The sequence below is a fragment of the Eleutherodactylus coqui genome, chromosome 13, assembly GCF_035609145.1.
Source record: "Eleutherodactylus coqui strain aEleCoq1 chromosome 13, aEleCoq1.hap1, whole genome shotgun sequence".
Taxonomy (NCBI): domain Eukaryota; kingdom Metazoa; phylum Chordata; class Amphibia; order Anura; family Eleutherodactylidae; genus Eleutherodactylus; species Eleutherodactylus coqui.
Genome location: NC_089849.1, coordinates 69812308 through 69831299, shown reverse-complemented (window position 1 = coordinate 69831299; position 18992 = coordinate 69812308). Strand labels below are relative to the sequence as shown.

At 46.8% G+C, this 18992-nt stretch overlaps 1 protein-coding gene across 1 annotated transcript; it reads right to left on the bottom strand.

Annotated features, from left to right (window-relative positions):
* Positions 1-6346: 6346 nt before the first annotated feature.
* On the bottom strand, positions 6347-15225 carry KCTD2 (potassium channel tetramerization domain containing 2). The gene is made up of 6 exons (XM_066586257.1): positions 14843-15225; positions 13454-13562; positions 10944-11035; positions 9151-9246; positions 8795-8920; positions 6347-7300 (listed from the first exon to the last, which is right to left on the bottom strand). Exons 1-6 carry the CDS (start codon positions 15134-15136, stop codon positions 7271-7273), a joined length of 747 nt encoding a protein of 248 aa, XP_066442354.1. The 5' UTR covers positions 15137-15225; the 3' UTR covers positions 6347-7270.
* Positions 15226-18992: the final 3767 nt, after the last annotated feature.

The window sequence follows — 18992 nt, the reverse complement described above, 5'->3', positions numbered from 1 at the left end:
TACGGCTCATTTACACTGGCAGCTTTTCTGCTCCGAAAGATTGTCAATCTACGATCTCGCATGTTGATCAGCGCTTGTTTAGCTTCAGGTGGAGCAGCAATAATCCATACTATGTAGGATCTTTCAGGGACCTACAGCCCCATTATCGTCGGCAGCACATCCCTGTTTACACGAGGGAATGTGCTGCTGACAAATGAGGATTTTAAGTTTACATAAGAGATGCAATCAACAAACACTTACCCTCACTTGTAGGTTAATCACTCAGTGTGTTAACACAGGGCAATGATTGGGAACCAGCATGCAGAACTGGCATTGTTCACCTGATCATTCTGCCATGTAAATGCGCCTTTTAGGGGTTATGCCAAGATTTAAAGTCAATCCCTATCCACAAGATAGGAGAGAGCCATTTAATTCGTGGGGGTCTAACCCCTGGTTCCTATGTCCCACTGTGTGAATGGAGCAGTGGCCAAGCATACGTGTGGCTTCATTCATTATGATGCAAAGAAGGGCTCTTTCACATGTGTAGGCGTTTTTACGTGCGCCTGTCAGCGCTATAAAAACTTGTGAACAGGCATACAAATCTATTGTTTGTGCGCCTGTTTAGACGGCCCAGCGTATATACGCCAAACCCGGATTGCCGTTGGGCAAGGGAAGACAGTTTAGCTCTGCTAAACTGCCTTACCCCCCCCCCCCCCCCCATTCTGCCCCCTTGCAAACTCTCAGCAAGGGGAGGAGGCGGGACGGGAGCTAGAGTGCTAAGCTCCTGCCTCCTCTTCGACCCTTGTCGACAGCCAGCAATGGGAGGGGGCGGGGCTTAGCAACTAGCTCCCGCCCCCTACCATTGCAAACAGCCGGCAAGGGGCGGAGAGACGGGGAAGGCAGTTTAGCAGTCATGCTGCTAAACTCCCTCCCACTTCTCTTCTCCGGCTGCTGTCATTTTCTCCCATAGGAGTCTATGTAGCGGCCGAAATATTCCAGGACCATCTTTCCTGCGCAGCCGAAATGTGCTCTCTTGGCCAGCTGGGCGCTTTTACGCAGCGGAAAATCGCCCGTCTGAACTGATGCATTGAAATCCAGTGCATCAGATGGTAGCGTATATCAGTTGGCCATGAAAACGGCGGCCGATATACGTTTGTGTGAAAGAGCCCTAAGGGAAATGGAACAAGGCTTGTATAAAGAGTCTAACATTGACTTGCAGAAATGCTGCCTTTCAATAGGTGGCGCGGCAGAGGTATTGTTCCATCTCCCATATCACCCAGCGGAGCATAAATGGCCTTATAAGTCTCCTCACTCACCTTCTAGTTGCTCTTCCCAAGGAGAAAAGATAGCGTTCCTTATTTATTTCAATGGGACTTCTGGAGACAACCCAGTGATTGAACTGTGCTTGAACCCTTACCTACCCCTTCAGCAATACAGAAGATGTGTATTTCTAGATTTGCTTACATTTGGCTATCATTACGCACACCGAACATATCAATAAGATCAGATATTCCTAAATCATCCTAAAGGACTTGGCTTTCTTGCTATGGTAAGCACATGCGTCAAAAGCCTGCCTGCCCGAGGCAGCCAATGCATGATCTTGCCAATGGTGCTTTCAGCCATTGGTTGCCAGGGGTGGACGTATCTTTGGACGTATGCATTTACCGCAGCATGGAAACACAGCCAAAGCAATAGACCCCAGTGGTAAGTAGTCAGCTACAAAAGGGGTTGTCTTGCACTGGACCTCTGGGAAACATCATTGTGTCAGAGCCTGGATTCCTCCAGAGAATCATCTGCTGGGCCAACCTGACCTTAAGCAAGCTTTGATCTTAGCTAATGCCACCATGCATGGGCCAAACACTTAAGAGTTTACTGTTAAAGGGGTTTTCTGGAACTAACTGCTAATGACTTATCCTTAGGGCTGGACCATTGATAGTTGATCGATGGCAGCCTGACATTTGGGATCCCCACCAATCAGCTGATCATTCCCTGACAGCGGGCTGGACATGATCAGCACCGGAAGTGTAATAGCCAGCTTCACCCCCATTAAAATCAACGGGGGCGCTGCTTACCATTACATTTATGGCTCATCATTGCCTTCACGGGCAGCCGTCCAGAAACCACAGCGGAGAACTATACTGACAAAAGACAAAGCTAGGCTCGAAACAAAACACTAGAAGCATACAAAGAATCATAAGGCTACACCGGGGACAAGTTACTAGAAGCACACAAGGATCCACTCTAATGGATTAACTGTGGGGCAGTTATATAAGAACTGCCCCAACAACTAACAAGAGAGGACGGTACAGGAGAGCTCCTGCCTTACTAACAATTGTAATGCATCATCATTGAGTGACCTGACCACTGGCAGCAGATACATTACTATCATTTAAAAGGGTGATATATCTTAAAATACACAACTCCTGTGCGGTAAGATAGGCAACCAGTCATCTCATATAAATGGGTGTAAAGTACACAGGAAACCATCCTCCCTCATTTTCTCTTGTCTTATCTAACTTTGTCTATGTGGTCAAGTTGTGATCATGCTCTATGTCAGGGAAAAATCCTAAATCATTCATCTACTTGGTCAAATGTTGTAGGGATGGATGAATGGATATCACCCATTTAATCAAGACATGAGCGTCAACACACTGGACTTGGACGCTATTATTTAGTGTAAAGGTAATGAGGCAGATTGCCCCATTCAGACAACTGCACCCACGGTTTCACCTAGGTTAAACCGATCAAACTTCACATTATGTAATTGCGTGTGGCTTATTGCAAAATATGAAGTATATCAAAACCTTAACAAAAGCATGAAAAATGTATAGAATTCAGCATCTATGGGACCAAGCAAAAAAAAAAAAAAGAGAGGTCAATTCTTCTCTTCCAGAGTTGCAAGTTTCCCTTCCACAGCGGGAGACTAAGATCACATTTCAAGAACTGTCCGATTACTCTTCATGCCATCAGGATCAACGGATGTAGACCTACTGTGCCACACACTGGTTTGACTTGGGCCCAAATGCAGAAGCAACACCTAAAGAACTCCAGTCTTCACTCTTTCACCCCACAAGTTGGGATCTGGGCTTTACTGTATGGTCCCACCACAGGGGAAAAATAAATTTTTGCAGCATTTTGTAATATTTAGGTTGTGGCGGCACCTGGTATAACAAATATGATTTTGTGCCTCTTCTCAATATTGCAACCACTAACACTAATGTGCCTTCTTACAGTGACCATAATGCTTTTGTCCACCACTGTAGCTATAGTCATTCTGTAAAACAAAGGCATTTATTTTTCTGTGTACAAGAAAGGGGCATTTCTTTTAGTTGGCTTAGAATACAAAAAAATGCCCCTTTTTTGGCACACAGGGTTGCATTTAGGCCACAGTCCCTTTACCACAAAGAAATGCCCCTTTGTTGTACACAGAAAAATAAAGGTCTAAAAGTATCTAAAACACATAGTAAATATGGCACAAAGCATGTTTTGGACAAATTTTCAATAGTAAGTAAGCCCCATTGTGCTCAATACATTCAGGACTTTACAAACTTTATGGCAGGCGGTAGGGGGTAACGTGTGATCCCGATACAAGCCCTTTATTAGTCGAGTGGCGGGGGTCCGCTGATCAGCTATTTGCCAGGCCCTGTCAGTGTGATCAGCGCTGTCCATATTGCGGCTCCCACTGCATTCAATGAAAGCTGGATCTATAGTAACTACCCAGGCTGCTACAATGTTGTCAGCGCTGTTTCCAACACCAACAGTGGCCCAGAGGACAGCTGATAAGAAGGGATCTTGAGCGGAAGGCCCCCACTGATCAACTAATGACCACCGATCCTAAGGACAGGCCACCAATAGTAAAAGTCCTGCACAACCTCTTTAATCATATAATTGGACTGGGGGAAGCACGATGCAGTCACTGTGAGCTACAGTAGTCTTTATTGAGGGTACATTTGCTGGTAGGAGGACAATTCAATATCAGTCTACTGCGGTCTTTCTGCTTTTGTTTATGAGGGGCTTGCTGTCATTGGAGGCACTTTAGCTGTTCTTAAAGGGCATGATCTGTACTCAATGCAATTTCCATAGAACTAATATTGCCCACAGCGTGGGAAATTTCAAAATTGAATAGTAATTTCTTAAAGACAACTTCTTCAACTACAAACTTATTATACCCAGGAAACAGACTTTAAAGTCCCAATTGGGGTGTCTGAAGAGAGCACCCGGCATCAATTAGTGGAATGTGTACTTCTGTAGGACTCCACTGCCCTCTGGTGGCAGCAATAAGTAATCGCCCCATGATCTACAAGTATGTCACCATTACTCTTACTGTGGGATTGAATTAGGGAAATTAGTAGTCCGGCCCCCAAAAAATAAATAAAAAATATATATGGTACATCGCTGTGAGAAAATTCACCCACGTAAATAGACCCATTGCAAAGAACAGGTTCTGTTTACTTGCGTGTTCTGTGCGTCTTACAACACACAACGCTTGGGGGTTTTATCGCCCGTGGGAATGCACCCTTTAAAATAACATAAGGTAGAATACAAAATAAACGGTTTAACCCTTTATTGCCCCATGATGTACAAGTACATCATGGATATGGGGGTGGGGTTAGCAAAATGCTGTACATTTACAGCACGTAGAAGATGACACAGGTTGAGTTGCTGAGCCCGCATCATCCACAGCGGGCGTACTTTTTTTTTCTTTTTAAAACAAAAACACACATTTGGTATTGTCACATCGGTAAGGATCCATAGAATACATTGAACTTAGCATTTGCTGTGTGGGATGAAAATTATTTTTAAAAAAGCCAAAATGCTTTTTTTGGTTCATTTCGCCCCCAAAAAACTCAATAGTTCCAAAACACAAGATTCCTTCCAGCACTCAACTTTTATTATATTTCTTTTTAACTTCATAGAATACTTTAAAACATCCTCTTATTTTTCCGTCCGCTTCTATGAGGATCTTTATAAGTATGCTATAATAAAAAAAGTTTTGTTTTTAACTTTATATGAGTGCTGGAAGAAATCTGGAGTTTTGGAATTGGATCTATCCGTGGCCGAGGCGCCTTCTTTTCCTGCACCATGCTGCTTAGATTCCAGGTCAGCTGGTTTCACTTCTTCTATCGATTATTACAAAATACAAGCCTTTTTATAGCTTCATCCATGGAAAAATAAAGTTATGTCTCTTAGAAAGCAGAGACACAAAAAAAGAAGCAAAATGGCAGAATTCATGCGATTTTTTTTTTCACCCTGCCCCCTCAAAAATGAATATACGTTAAACATATGTATCCCAAATTGATATCAATGAAACCTACAGCTCGCCCCGCAATGAACGAGCTCTCACATGGCTAAGTTGATGGAGACATGGAAAAGTTATGGCTTTTGGAATGCGGAGATGAAAATCCCCCAAAAAGCGTTGTGTTCTTAGGTTCAAACTAGGCTACGTCTTTGAGGTGACCAAGACCTGCATTAGGTCGAAACGCGTCCTGTTCCTGATATGTGGCACCATTTATAAATAAAGCATGTTGGTTTACACGTGAAGCCCACCTCGCTATGGCTATTTCTACGTCTTTTAAGGCCTCCTGCAGACGGCCGGGTTGGATCCCGCTGAGAGAATTCTCGCAGCAGAATGCGAGCCGTGCCCCTGCAGTGATCCGCGGCTCACCTCCTGCCGGCGTCTCGCTCTGTGCCACCTGTCGCACAGCCGCAGAACAGAGCCGGTGCATTTATCAGTGACGTTTCTGTGCGGGCCTCTGTGAGGCTCGCACGGAAATAGGACATGCTGCGATTTGTTTACCGCATGGGTTTTCACACGGTCAAATCTTGTCTGTCTGCATAGGATTGCATTATCTAATGCAACCCTATGACAGCGGGCATGGGCGGAAATCCTGCAGGAAATCCCGCCTGTGTGCATTCGGCCTAAGGAGTTACCATAACAAGGCACTGAATGATAACATATCTATCATGGAAGTCTGTAGTAAAGAGGACTGGTGTTTTACTGAGAAATACTGTATGTATTTTCGTATCACAAGCACAACACGAGAACATAGCCTTGATTATAGAGGTAGAATAAGGGTGGTGTCACATCCGGCCGGAGGCTCTCTCACAGATGCGGTGAAAATATCAGATGCATGCAGCGCTTTGTGTCCCATCCAAAAGCCGGGCAGTTGGGCGGAAAGCGGATGGACCCCATTATAGTCAATGGGCTCCATCCCGGCTGTTCGGTTCCATCTAGAGATGGAACTGTACAACTGTGGGGTTTCCTCTTTCTTGCTCGAACGGGTTAGGAAAGCGGACTCCCCAGCGCAGATGTGAAGGCACCCTAAAGGAGGCGAAGTAAAAACAAAACAAAAACGCACACACTAAATTGGCAATAAAGACAGTTTTTGCATGAGAAAAAAATTATACATCCACAAACAAGACAAATAATTTGGTTCTGCCTCATCTTTTCTCTGTATAACAGGTGTCCAAAGAGTGTTTGTGCTTAACGAAACACATAGATTCAAAGGCAGGCAGCCGAAACCCAAATCCCCCCTCCCCTATACACACAAATCCATACCAACAGAAAAAGGAACACGGCAGTTTGCTTGGTACAGGTATGCATGCATTGTAAAGACACAGGAAGATTGCCAACTGCTGGAATAGTCACCCCAGAGAGTGACGGAGTCTCCTGTGATCAGATCGCTGACCACTACATTGTCCTTTTGCTTCTGACATCCTGAACTCAACATAGCAGACTCCAGGCATTGATTTTCCCATAGACTTACAAAGAAAAAAATACATAACTGCACAGTAAAAGCACTTGAGACAAGAAACAAAACAAGACTTTTGGCAACTTTAAAAAGGAAGATAATTCGAGGGAAGGCCAATTTTTTTCCATCCAGCAAAAAAAAAAAAAAAAAAAAAAGAAGTTTGTCATGTGTCACTGGAAGTCCAAAGAGCACCGTAAAACGTACTCCTATAAACTCAGGCCAAATTGAGAGGACACACGAGAAAACACAAGTAGCCCCAAACAAGTAGGAGTTGCCCCCTCTAACCCCTTCACAATTATTGACATCATTCCTATATAACCTGACAACACAAAGCACAGGCCCGTGACAGGAGATGGCAAACACAATACTGTCTGTTTTAGTTTGCTCACACATTGCCCCCTCTGTAACGTTGGGGTGTTAAGGCCAGCTGAGGAAGAGGGGAGAACGTGAAAAATACAGCGCAAGAGCTCCGCAGGCAGCGAGGGCTTTGGTTACAGCCTGGGTAGAACTCGGTAACAGATCTTGGTCACAATGCTTCGTCACATCCTGGATCCTCGCTCCTGAAGAATCTAACAAGCCAAAGCAAAAAGGACCAATGAAGGTTTGTAAAATAACAAGAGGCATTAAAAAATGGCCTGCGCACACCCCACTAACCCTTTACTCCATGACGTATGTACCCATCAGGATTACGTTGAGCTCCTTGACAGATAAATAAATTATGCTGATCTTTAAGCTACCGCCACTGTACACACAGGATAAATAGCATAGCTGGCCTCCTGCTACAACTGTTAAGATCAGGGTTACCCCCTTAGATGCCAAGGTCAGTCACCCCTGTGGCATCTAAATGGTTGACAGAGCAAGAAAGCCTATTCCATGACATGATGGCAAGTGCCTATAGGTAGCTATGGCAGGTGGAAGCTTAACAATGGCCTCTGAGTCAACCATCTACAGAAACCATTCAGACTCTGAGAGAGGTGGGGTGTAATAGAGCGCCTGTCAGTGTAAAACTGACAGGTTCTGTGTAGTGTACTCCCAATGAAGACATACGGTAGTGTATTATTACGTCACAGGGATGCCAATGGGTGGACAGAGGTATCCCTCTCTATCTAACTAAACTGCTTACATGTCGTGGTCGCTATTAAAAGGTGGTTTCCAGGGAAATACTATTGATTACCCATCATCTGGATAGGTCATCAATAATTGATCGGCTGGGGTCCGTCGCTCGGGACCCCGACTGATCAGCTGAGCGGGCGCATGCTGTCAGCGCTGCAAATACACAGAGGTCGGAGCGGAAGCCTCCTCGAATACCTCTCTGCAGTGGCCGGCGCTTGTAACTGCAGGCACGGCTCAAATTGATTTCAACGAGACCCCATCCTGCAGTTATAAGTGCCGGCCACTACACAGAGGTCAGCACGGAGGCTTCCACTCCGACCTCTGTGTATGTGCGGTGCTTACAGAATGCACCCCCTCAGCTGATCGGTCAGGGTCCTGCGCGATGGACCCCAGCCGATTAATTATTGATGACCTATCCTGATGATGGGTCATCAATAGTATTTCCATGGAAAACTCCTTTAACTACAGCTGGAATATTTAAAGATACTTTTTATATGGGTTGTCAAAAAATTAAAAAGAGGTGTTTAAACCTGTCTTAAAGTGTTTGTAATAAGATCTAGGATAGGGGATTACTTTTTGATTGGTGGGGGTCCGACTGCTGGGATCCCCACTGATCCTGACTACCCATGCTGCTCCATTCCTTTTAATGACAGAGATTGGCAAGTGTTTGTACTTAGCATTCTCTGACGCAGTCATTAAAATGATTGGAGCAGCAGAGCATGTGCAACCTAAACTCCCATTCATGCAAAGACCACGAGAACCCCCGATCGCGGGATCATACTGGTTCCCAGTGGTTGGACTCTCAATCATAAAGTTACCTCCTATCGCATGGAAAGGGGATAACCTTAGATCCTGGCATAACCTCTTTAAATATGTAATTTCCAATTATACGCTCCCACTAAAGATAAAAAAGTATGCTTTCTCTGAGAAGCAATAACAGTGGCACTCACCTTTGCCTTTTCACTGGGTTCAATAACCAGTCCATTAGTGGAGTTATTAAGCTCCCTGGACACAACACACAGGAACTCTGCTTGGTCTTCATTCCCATAGTTGTAGGAAGACCCAATACTGATAAGCTAAAACAACGACATGGAAAATTACAGAAATGATATGATAAATTGGCTCCTTATCACATTCTTTATTGCTTTATTGCTAAATGGGCGTACAGCTACAGTAAATGGCACAAGCACAGGAGCTGTGCCCACGTCATCCACAGAGAATGCCATCTGATACATGGTTAACATCTCGCTGCCACGGCCGGGGTCAGATCTCATTTCATGCATGCTTCAGGAATGTGGTCACTCACCTGCTCAAACTTCCAACCATCAGACATGGTGGAAACCATCTGTGTCAGCTCCTCTTCTTGACACTGTAACACTCTGTAGACATGCTTCACGGGACCCTGCGGATAGAAAGAAGATGAATATTTACAATATACTCCGTAAGCATCACTATAATTATAAAGCAGACTCATTTACATGGAGCAACGCTAGGACTAACGCCAGCCAATACACAAACACCATGGAGGATTTGTGCAAGAATACGATTGGCTTAGAAGTATCAGGAAGTCCTTGGGTATACTAAACAGTGCCCAACACTAGACGTTACCCATCAGGAAGTCTTCGGGTATACTACACAGTGCCAAACACTAGACGCTACCCATCAGGAAGTCCTCGGGTATACTAGACTGTGCCCAACACTAGAGGTTACCTATCAGGAAGTCCTCGGGTAAACTACACAGTGCCCAACACTAGACGTTACCCATCAGGAAGTCCTTGGGTATACTATACTGTACCCAACAATAGATGTTACCTATCAGGAAGTCCTCTAGTATACTAGACTGTGCCCAACACTAGAAGTTACCCATCAGAAGGTCCTTGGGTATACTACACAGTGCCCAACACTAGACGTTACCCATCAGGAAGTCCTTGGGTATACTACACAGTGCCCAACACTAGACGTTACCTATCAGGAAGTCCTCGGGTATACTAAACAGTGCCCAACACTAGACGTTACCTATCAGGAAGTCCTTGGGTATACTATACTGTGCCCAACACTAGACGTTACCGATCAGGAAGTCCTTAGGTATACTACACAGTGCCCAACACTAGACGTTACCTATCAGGAAGTCCTTGGGTATACTATACTGTGCCCAACACTAGACGTTACCGATCAGGAAGTCCTTGGGTATACTACACAGTGCCCAACACTAGACGTTACCCATCAGGAAGTCCTTGGGTATACTACACAGTGCTCAACACTAGACGTTACCCATCAGGAAGTCCTTGGGTATACTACACAGTGCCCAACACTAGACGTTACCCATCAGGAAGTCCTTGGGTATACTACACAGTGCCCAACACTAGATGTTACCCATCAGGAAGTCCTTGGGTATACTACACAGTGCCCAACACTATAAGTTACCCATCAGGAAGTCCTCGGGTATACTAGACTGTGCCCAACACTAGACGTTACCTATCAGGAAGTCCTCGGGTAAACTACACAGTGCCCAACACTAGAAGTTACCTATCAGGAAGTCCTCGGGTATACTACACAGTGCCCAACACTAGACGTTACCTGTCAGGAAGTCTTCGGGTATACTACACAGTGCCCAACACTAAGTTACCTATCAGGAAGTCCTCGGGTATACTACACAGTGCCCAACACTAGACGTTACCTATCAGGAAGTCCTTGGGTATACTACACAGTGCCCAACACTAGATGTTACCTATCAGGAAGTCCTTGGGTATACTACACAGTGCCCAACACTAGAAGTTACCCATCAGGAAGTCCTCGGGTATACTATACTGTGCCCAACACTAGAAGTGACCTATCAGAAAGTCCTTGGGTATTACTACACAGTGCCCAACACTAGAAGTTACCCATCAGGAAGTCCTCGGGTATACTACACTGTGCCCACCACTAGAAGTTACCCATCAGGAAGTCCTCGGGTATACTACACAGTGCCCAACACTAGACGTTACCTATCAGGAAGTCCTCGGGTATACTACACAGTGCCCAACACTATAAGTTACCCATCAGGAAGTCCTCGGGTATAACTATACTCTGCCCATCGCATGTGGCGTTACATAGATTTACCTGTGAAGTTCTATTTTCATTGTCTCGAATCCGCTCCTTCACTAACCGCACGAGTGACGCAATGTTATAAAACTCAGCTTCTTCCAAAACACCTGTGTGCAAAAGATACGATCAATAAGTGGATTTTGTCTACATTAATTTAACCCCTTAAGGACGCAGCCACTTTTTTCTTTATTTCTTTTTTCTAATTCCCATTTCGAAAAAATTATAACTTATGTTTTCATCGACGAAAGTTTGAGAGTTTGTATTTTGTGGGACGAGTTGTATTTTTTAATGCTACTAACTAATGTACTGGAAAAAGTTATAAAAATTTCTAAGTGAAGTGAAATGGAAAAAATACAATTGCGCCACCTTTGCGGGGGACAGGGGGGCTCTTGTTATCATGGAACAAAGTTTTTAGAGCAAAAATAATATAGCAACTTTATTGTGTGGGTCAATACGATTACAAAACCAATTTAGTTAGAGCAAAAAAAACAAAAAAAAAATACCACTTAAAAAAAATAATATATATATATAGATTTTCTTAAAGATACTTTCAGCTGTCGTCTTCTGACTGCCGTAATGGAAAAAATACCTGCCACCAGACCACGCCTTTCTGTAGATGTATTTCACAAGCTAGTGGTGCCTGTAGTATTTACAATTCTATGGAAATCCATGAAGAGTCGTCTCAGTGAATGGAGGCGCAGCGGCCGGATTGTTCTGCTCCGCCCGTCTCCATTCATAGTAAACAGACAGCCCATAGATGAACCAAACGATTATCAGCCGGTGTAAAAGAGCCCTAAGGCACACCCCTCTGCTGATCATGCACATCCGCAGATATTATGGCATTAAATGTGTTTCAAAGCAACAAAATGCTGTTTCCGTATTAAGACAGATTCTTGATGATAATGAAAAGCAATAAGAATAAATCATTCTCATTAATATCAAGACTCTGTCCTAATATCCGTGTCTGGTAATCCAAGGATTGTTAGGAGTTTATAATCTAATTAATTAACTAAAGAAGCATTTTGTTGCTTTAAAACTTGTTAAGTAAAAGCGGAGAAGTTATTTTGATAATATCTGCGTATATTCATTAAAGGTTTGCCCCTTAACCCCTTCAGTGGCAGGTTTATTACCACCATGTCAGCGCAGCAAGCCCCGGAGATTTCCCTGAGGTAATTGGAAGTGGTAAATGTGTACAGTGGCATAAGAACTGTGTGTCCTGGCCAGAATTTCAGCACTAGAGCTGTCCACAGAAATCTTCCTGGGTTTAACTGCATGGTCAGTGCAGCAAGCTCCGGAGATTTTCCAGGCGTGCCATTAAAGGGGTTAATCCCAATGTTTTTATGGTGTCTACACGCAGCCTAGTCAGGGGTCGCTTCTGCCCCCTCACACTACCCTTTGTTCAGCTGTCGTCTGGTTTCACACAGCTGTAAGTGCATTTAAGCTGCGTATCTATGCGATGGGCAGATGTGCGTGTTTTACTATCATTTTAAACAAGCACAAACCGTGCCTACCTGCGCATGCAAGCTCCCGTTGATTGCAATGGGCAATTAATGTAATTAGTTCAATGTGTGCTATTTTTTGGTGCAGAAAGGCAAAAATAGAGCACGCTGCGCATTTCTGCATGAACAAAATGCTTGCACAACATACACGCATGTGGACGGACCCGCTGAAATCAATAGGTTCTATTCATTGCGCGCACAAAACAGATCCATTTAATGGAAGCCTGTGATGGGTGCTGTACAGCAGCCGCCATCATCCATAGGCTCTTATAACTTCTGTTAAATGGATCCTTTTTCTACAGGACTCTGAGGGATGGAATAGCAGAGTCTACTACACTATTCCATGCCTTTTTTTTGGCGCAGTAGACTGACGTATACCTGCCAGGCGGAGGCCAACAGGACACTCTTTAGGCCTCCGTCAGACAGTAGAAGCCTATGGGTACATTTATGCAGCACGTCAGGAGCCTTCCCAATGTAGAGGCTTAGGGCATCTTTACATAGGGCAGAGATTTTGCGGAAAACGGTCGCATTTCTGCTTCCAAAACAGAGTCAAAATCTGCACCATTTGACTCAAAATCAGCTGCGTGGCATACCCACAGCTGACTTCAGATGGTACGGCGCCCACCTCCGAAGCTTTCGGCTCTCAGGGCACTTCTTCACCCAGCGGCCAATACTGAGCGCAGCTCCACTGGTCAGGTGATGCAGAAGTGCCATTACCTGACCAGCAGTGCTGCGCTCACTAGAGGCCGCTGGGTGAAGAAGTGCGCCGATAGCCAAAAACTTTGGACGTGGGCGCTGTACCATCTGAAGTCAGCACATGGCAGGCTGCGGATCTTGACTTTGTTTTGGATGTGGAATCTCCTCTGTGGGCGCTCCGCAGCATTCCCACACCATGTAAACACATGGCAAAAGTGCTGCGTGCTCCGTTACCAGGAGTCTGGTGATTAGTAACTGTCCATTACATCACAGAGGGATGCTGGGAAATCCCTCATTACCCGCTCCTCATTAACAGACTGTGAGCATTACCTTCCTCCGCCAGCTCTTTATTAAGGATCAGCTTCCCGTGTCTTAGATAATTCAGGATGGGTCCGAAGTAGGTGGGGTCCCGGTCAATAAGATAGGCTCCCGTCTCATCCTAGGGAACAGAGAGGAAACCATCATCATCATCATCAGCTCTACATATATTGTAGGAAGTCACTGCCTGGAGGAAATCAGCATTCTGGAAATTATTTGTGGTCAAAAATGTGGGAAAAACCCAAATTCAGCCGCCATATTTATGTCTCTACATGTTGGGATGAGACTGCGGCCATAAACACGATGAGACGCGGCCCGCGGGGTGGATCTGCCACAGATTCCGCCTTATACCTGCAGCGGGTGAAACCCACTGGGAGAACCTGGATTCAGGCCGCCTGCACACGAGCGGGTCGGATCTGGCAGCGAGAATTCTCGCCGCGGGACCCGACCCGAGAGCCTGCAGGGACGAGCGCGTACTCTCCCGCACCTGGCGGCCCCCGGCTCTTTCATGTGCCGGCTGCCGCGCAGCCGGCGCATGCGCAGACCGGAGCCGGTGGCCGGGTGAGTGCGTGCCCCGCACAAAAATAGGACATGCCGCGGTTTGTTTGCCGCGCGAGATTTCGCGCGGCCGTCTGCATAGGAGTGCGTATTGTAATGCACTCCTATGCAAACTTTCAGTGGCGGAAATCCCGCGGCAAGATTTCCGCCCGTGTGCAGGCGGCCTGTGGATTTCAAAATCTCCGCATTGGCGGATGGAGGCGGGGAAAATGTCTGCATCTACTTTGTTTTCCTCTATTCCCAGAGGAATTGCGCAGCGTATTATGCATCACCTTGCAATATTTCTGCACCGCCAATTAACTTCTACGGGGACGTATGGTACGCAAACGCGAAACAAAATAGAGCAGGCGGTGTTTTGGGGTTTTGTGCACGACCGCACACACAAAATACGAAAATGTGACCTAACCCATTAAAATCAATGGCCCTATCCTCTGCGTATGGCATGCGCAATTATACCTCCCTAGCTTGCAGAGTGATGCTACTGCACACCGGGCATTAGAGTTGCCGTGACAACCGCACAATGCCCAGAGAGCATCATGTCTGATCATAGGGCCTTGGCACGGTGTTGTGCGGTTGCCGTGGTAATTGTAATGCCCAGTGCGCATTAGCCGAGCTCTCCATGCCCACCGTCAGGTCGACTGGGAGCTCACGGGGACACTTGTGAACGGGTGCCATGATGCTCCTGGGCGGCCGCACGTGAGTAGCGTATTAGGACCTACAGATCGCATAGCGCCATAATAAGCCCCCTACAGACTTCTATGGGGTCACCCTGCACCAGCAATGGCACAGGCTATACTATGCACAATGGCGCCCCCTGCAGGGCACAGCAGACAGGTCAGCCACCTTGTCAGAGTCCAGGTCCGGCTCCTCCTGGCACAGGCGGTACAGGAAGGACTTGGGCTCCCGGCACAGGGTCTGCTTGGTGCTCAGGAAGTACGTGCCGCCCACATTCAGGCGGACCCATTTCCCAACGGTTCTGCCCGCATTCTCCTGCTGGGCAGGACTGCAGGGGCTCCGGGGGGCCGAGCAGGAGAGGCCGGGGCTCGGGGGGCCGCTGCGGGGGCTGGGGATGGTCAGGCTGTGCGGGGTCACCCGGGCTCCCGCAGGCTCCGCTGGTTCCCTCTGTGGTTCTGCCATGACGGCTCAAACCAAACAGAACCGGGAGAGCGGCGGAGCCATAACACCGAGGCTGGGAGCGGGAGAGGCTTCCGGGGCGCCGTGTCGTCACTTCCGGGGCACAAACACCGCCATATTGGTACACCCAGAGCCTGCAGGGCAGCCGCCACATGAGGGAGCTCCTGGGAGGTGTGAGCACGAGCCGGTCACGTGACGCTAGGACCTCTTGTTGGTGTTGGGAGCAGCAGAGAAGATTCAGATCTTGCTGTTTTGCTGCCTAATGTTGCAGTGAAATCCTATTTTTTGGTGCAGTGTAGTCCTCGGCCACAAGGCAGCAAGAAGGGCAGCATCACAAGTCATCTCCTATCCGCAGGATCATTGCTGAGATCCCCATCGATCTCGAAAATGTGGGTCCCATGTCCTCCCAGGGGGACACGGGGGTTCTGTTCTCAAGATTGGCAGGGTTACAGCGGTGAGACCCCACCGAAGAGCAACCCCCGATTCTGTGGTTAGGGAATAGCTTGTGATTCTGCTACAAGCCCTTTAAATGAGCTGTCCGGCAGCTTTAGGGTGGTTTCACATCTTCACTCGGGGTTCCGCTTTCCTGACCCGTACGAGGAATCCCCGTCACTGAACAGACCCCATTTACAATAATGGGGTGCGTTCGGTTTCCGCTCAGTTACCCAGCTTTTAGATGGAAGAAAAAGCATTGGATGCAGCACTTTTCTTCCAGTATTGTTGAGTTGGATTTATGGCGAAACCTCGACTGGAGATACCAATGCAGATGTGAGAGCAGCCTTCTTTTTATAACTTGGGGGCATGCTGTAAAATAAACAAGACCCCTCCTTCTCTACCCTCAATGATTTCCCCCAGGGATCTCCGCTGATCAGTTGTTAGCCAGGCTGCCATCAATACGGACACCACTGGGAGCAGCGGCCCAGGTTGTTACATTGAGTTCAATTCGAGCTGTGCCTGCAGTACCAGCCCAGGCCACTGTAATATGGACAGCACTATCTGCTTTCAGTGGTGTCCACAATGTCTGCCAGCAACTCTACTGTTCAACTATTGATTACCTATTCTGAGGATAGCAAAAGTCTCTTTAACCACTTAACGACCACCCATACAGCTTTTGACAGCAGCCATTAAGGGGCTTTATTCTGCAGTGCCGTCAAAAGATGGCGCTGCATTAGAAGCCTGGCGCTGGTCTCCCGTGCCATGGGAAGCGGGTCCTCGGCAGTTGGATTTGCCCTTGCATCTTTTGCCACCTTTGATATGCCCCCCTTTGGCTATGGGCCCCTGTTCGCCTCACGCATTGTGTGGAATTTGGTCCATATAGAAATGTGCAGAGAAGGGATGGAAGTTGGACGACCTTTGTATATTTTAGGGCACACCTGTGCCTGTGGTTCAGCTCTGTGCTTCATCTGTCGTCCTCCTTTGTACTGTGCTGCCAGACTTCCATCTACATCAGCTGACATTCAGCCTATCGCTCACTGTCTCCCCCAGCTGGTCAGTTGGATGCTGGTCTTACTGACCACTCAGTACAAGGAAGTGTAAGGCCTCATGCACACCGGCAGACGTTTGCTGTGGAATCCAGAGCGGCGTCCGCCTCCAGATGCCGCAGCAACAACCCTCCATAGCATGCTATGGAAAAATCATTTCTGATCGCTGTTGAAATTGTGGACGGGCTGCGGATTCCACAGGAAAAGCAGGAGTTTAAAAAAAAAATCTCTACTGCGCATGTCCAACGGCGGACCGTCCGGAAGAAGACACGGATGCTGGCGAAGATGACAGGTACGCAGGGTCACCCGCCCTGGTCAGAGCCGGATTCCTGCCGTGTGCGTAAGGCCTAATAAATATTGGAAAATCCATGCAGGCTGACTGATTGCTCATGTGAGCACCAGTCGATGATAGAACAGCTTAGTCTAAAAGGTTAGGCTTGGGTTACATGGAGACAATTTATAGTGTATGGAGCTACAGCTACACTTCCCAGGAATACTGGCGTCACGTGTGATCTTGTGGACTGCAGCTGTCGCACAAATCTCGTTCTTAATGAATGAATATAGTTCTGTTACGTTAGATACAAGCTTATGAGATTTAGATTTTCAAATGGCATTTATTTTTCATTTCTTAGCTGTTTTTTAAAACATTTCCCCTTTTTACTTTCCAAACTTTAAAGTATATATGAATTTGAATCACACTGCGCAGGTCCGTGACGTCAGTTTCCCGGGCATGCGCAGTGCATTCTCAGCCCATATGTGGTCTCTGCCAGCAGAATGAAAGGGCTGTGTATGTGTAAAATGGTGAGACGACCACGCCTTTATGCATACGCCAGTGGACATAAGCCCTTAGTCAGCAATGCTCTGTGTAACAGCACAGGAACGATTATCACTGGGATGGCCTGCTGGGCATCTGCTGTGTTCCATCTGCTTCCTCTGACTATTGCTGATGGCGTCCACCCAGATGATCAGCTGATGGAGGGAGGGGGGGGGGGGTCCAGAGCGGCGGACCCTGTCCATCCACATGTGATCACTATCCAAAAGAGAAAACAGAATACCTCTTTAAATCTGAGAGGTCAGTGCAGAGCATTCCGCTGGAAGAACCACGCAGTCGTAGTACGACTCAGCCGTCTGCATTCACCCTAAAGGTTAGTAAGCCCCCTCGAAAATTCAGGGTAGGTCTTATTTTCAGGGAAAACCAGTGATAGTAGGTCATGCTGTAATAACAACTATAGTAGGTCATGCTGTAATATATCCCTGCACCACTCATGCCTTTTCCTGAAGACATCAGCGGCTAGTGTCCCAATATTGGGGTATCTGTGGCTGGTGGCTCATTGTGGGACTAGAGCCAGCCAGGAGGCATTGGTGGCTGGCACCTTAGTACAAGGCGCCTTCGATGTACTTCTAACATTGATGGCAGTGGGGGGCGCATACTACATTAAAGAACAAAACATAATACTCACCTCCTGCTGCTCCAGTTTACTTCAGCGGCAGCAGTCATGTCTGTTGTTCATCCACATGACCGCTGCAGCCAACGAGAGGCCGGGCAGGGATGCCATCAGTGACATCCTATAACCCTGCCTTGGGGCATCTACATCAAAAGGCCACATGACAGGTTTTTGGAATGTCAGTCCGGCGCCATGGTTAGTGTACCGATTCATTATTTTTACAGCTGCGGGCCCAAAGCTCTCTCTCTATATATATAAACCTCTGAAATCATTAAGGTTTCGTTCACATGAGCGTATGTGCGCAGCGTGATAGACATGCAATACGCAGTTAATAGAACCCATTCATGAGCAGATTTTTTTCATGCATGTGAAAAAAACAAACACACGGCCTGCCCTGTCCTGGTGTTTAAATCACTGGGAGTGCGTAAATACACCCAAAATCTGAGTATCCGCTGCATATTTACACATGAAATCAATGGGATGTTGTGAATTCTTTTTGCGTGTGCACAACTGTGCAGTGGATCACACAAAATCAAGTGAAAAATGCGGGTGTAAACCATTTTAGGTGGCGTAACAATACAGTGTATCTACGCAGCCAAAATGCGATTACGCCCGTGTTAAGAGGCAGAATATAAGAATGGTAACAGTTTATTCTTACATTACTAGGAGGCGTAATACAAGTAAGAAGCCCATGTTCAGCCACGCCCCATTAAGCAGGGAGGAGACAAATTAGATATTAGAAAAAACTTTGACAGTGAGGGTGATCAATGAGTGGAACAGGTTACCACGGGAGGTGGTGAGTTCGGTATTAGTGTATCTTGACGCCACCAGGAACTCCTGGTGGAGTCAAGATTGACACCCCCTATATGTGATTCACTGCACAGCTTGTTCACCTTCAGGTCCTGGCAGCCAACTAAAGTTTTCCTTTGCAAT

Excerpts from the sequence above, each read along its gene's own strand:
- KCTD2 (XM_066586257.1), bottom strand. The coding sequence starts at position 15,136 with ATGGCAGAACCACAGAGGGAACCAGCGGAGCCTGCGGGAGCCCGGGTG. Across the intron at positions 8,921-9,150 it reads ATGGTTGGAAGTTTGAGCAG|CTTATCAGTATTGGGTCTTC; the intron begins GTGAGTGACCAC and ends TCGTTGTTTTAG. Across the intron at positions 7,301-8,794 it reads AACCCAGTGAAAAGGCAAAG|ATTCTTCAGGAGCGAGGATC; the intron begins GTGAGTGCCACT and ends TTGGCTTGTTAG.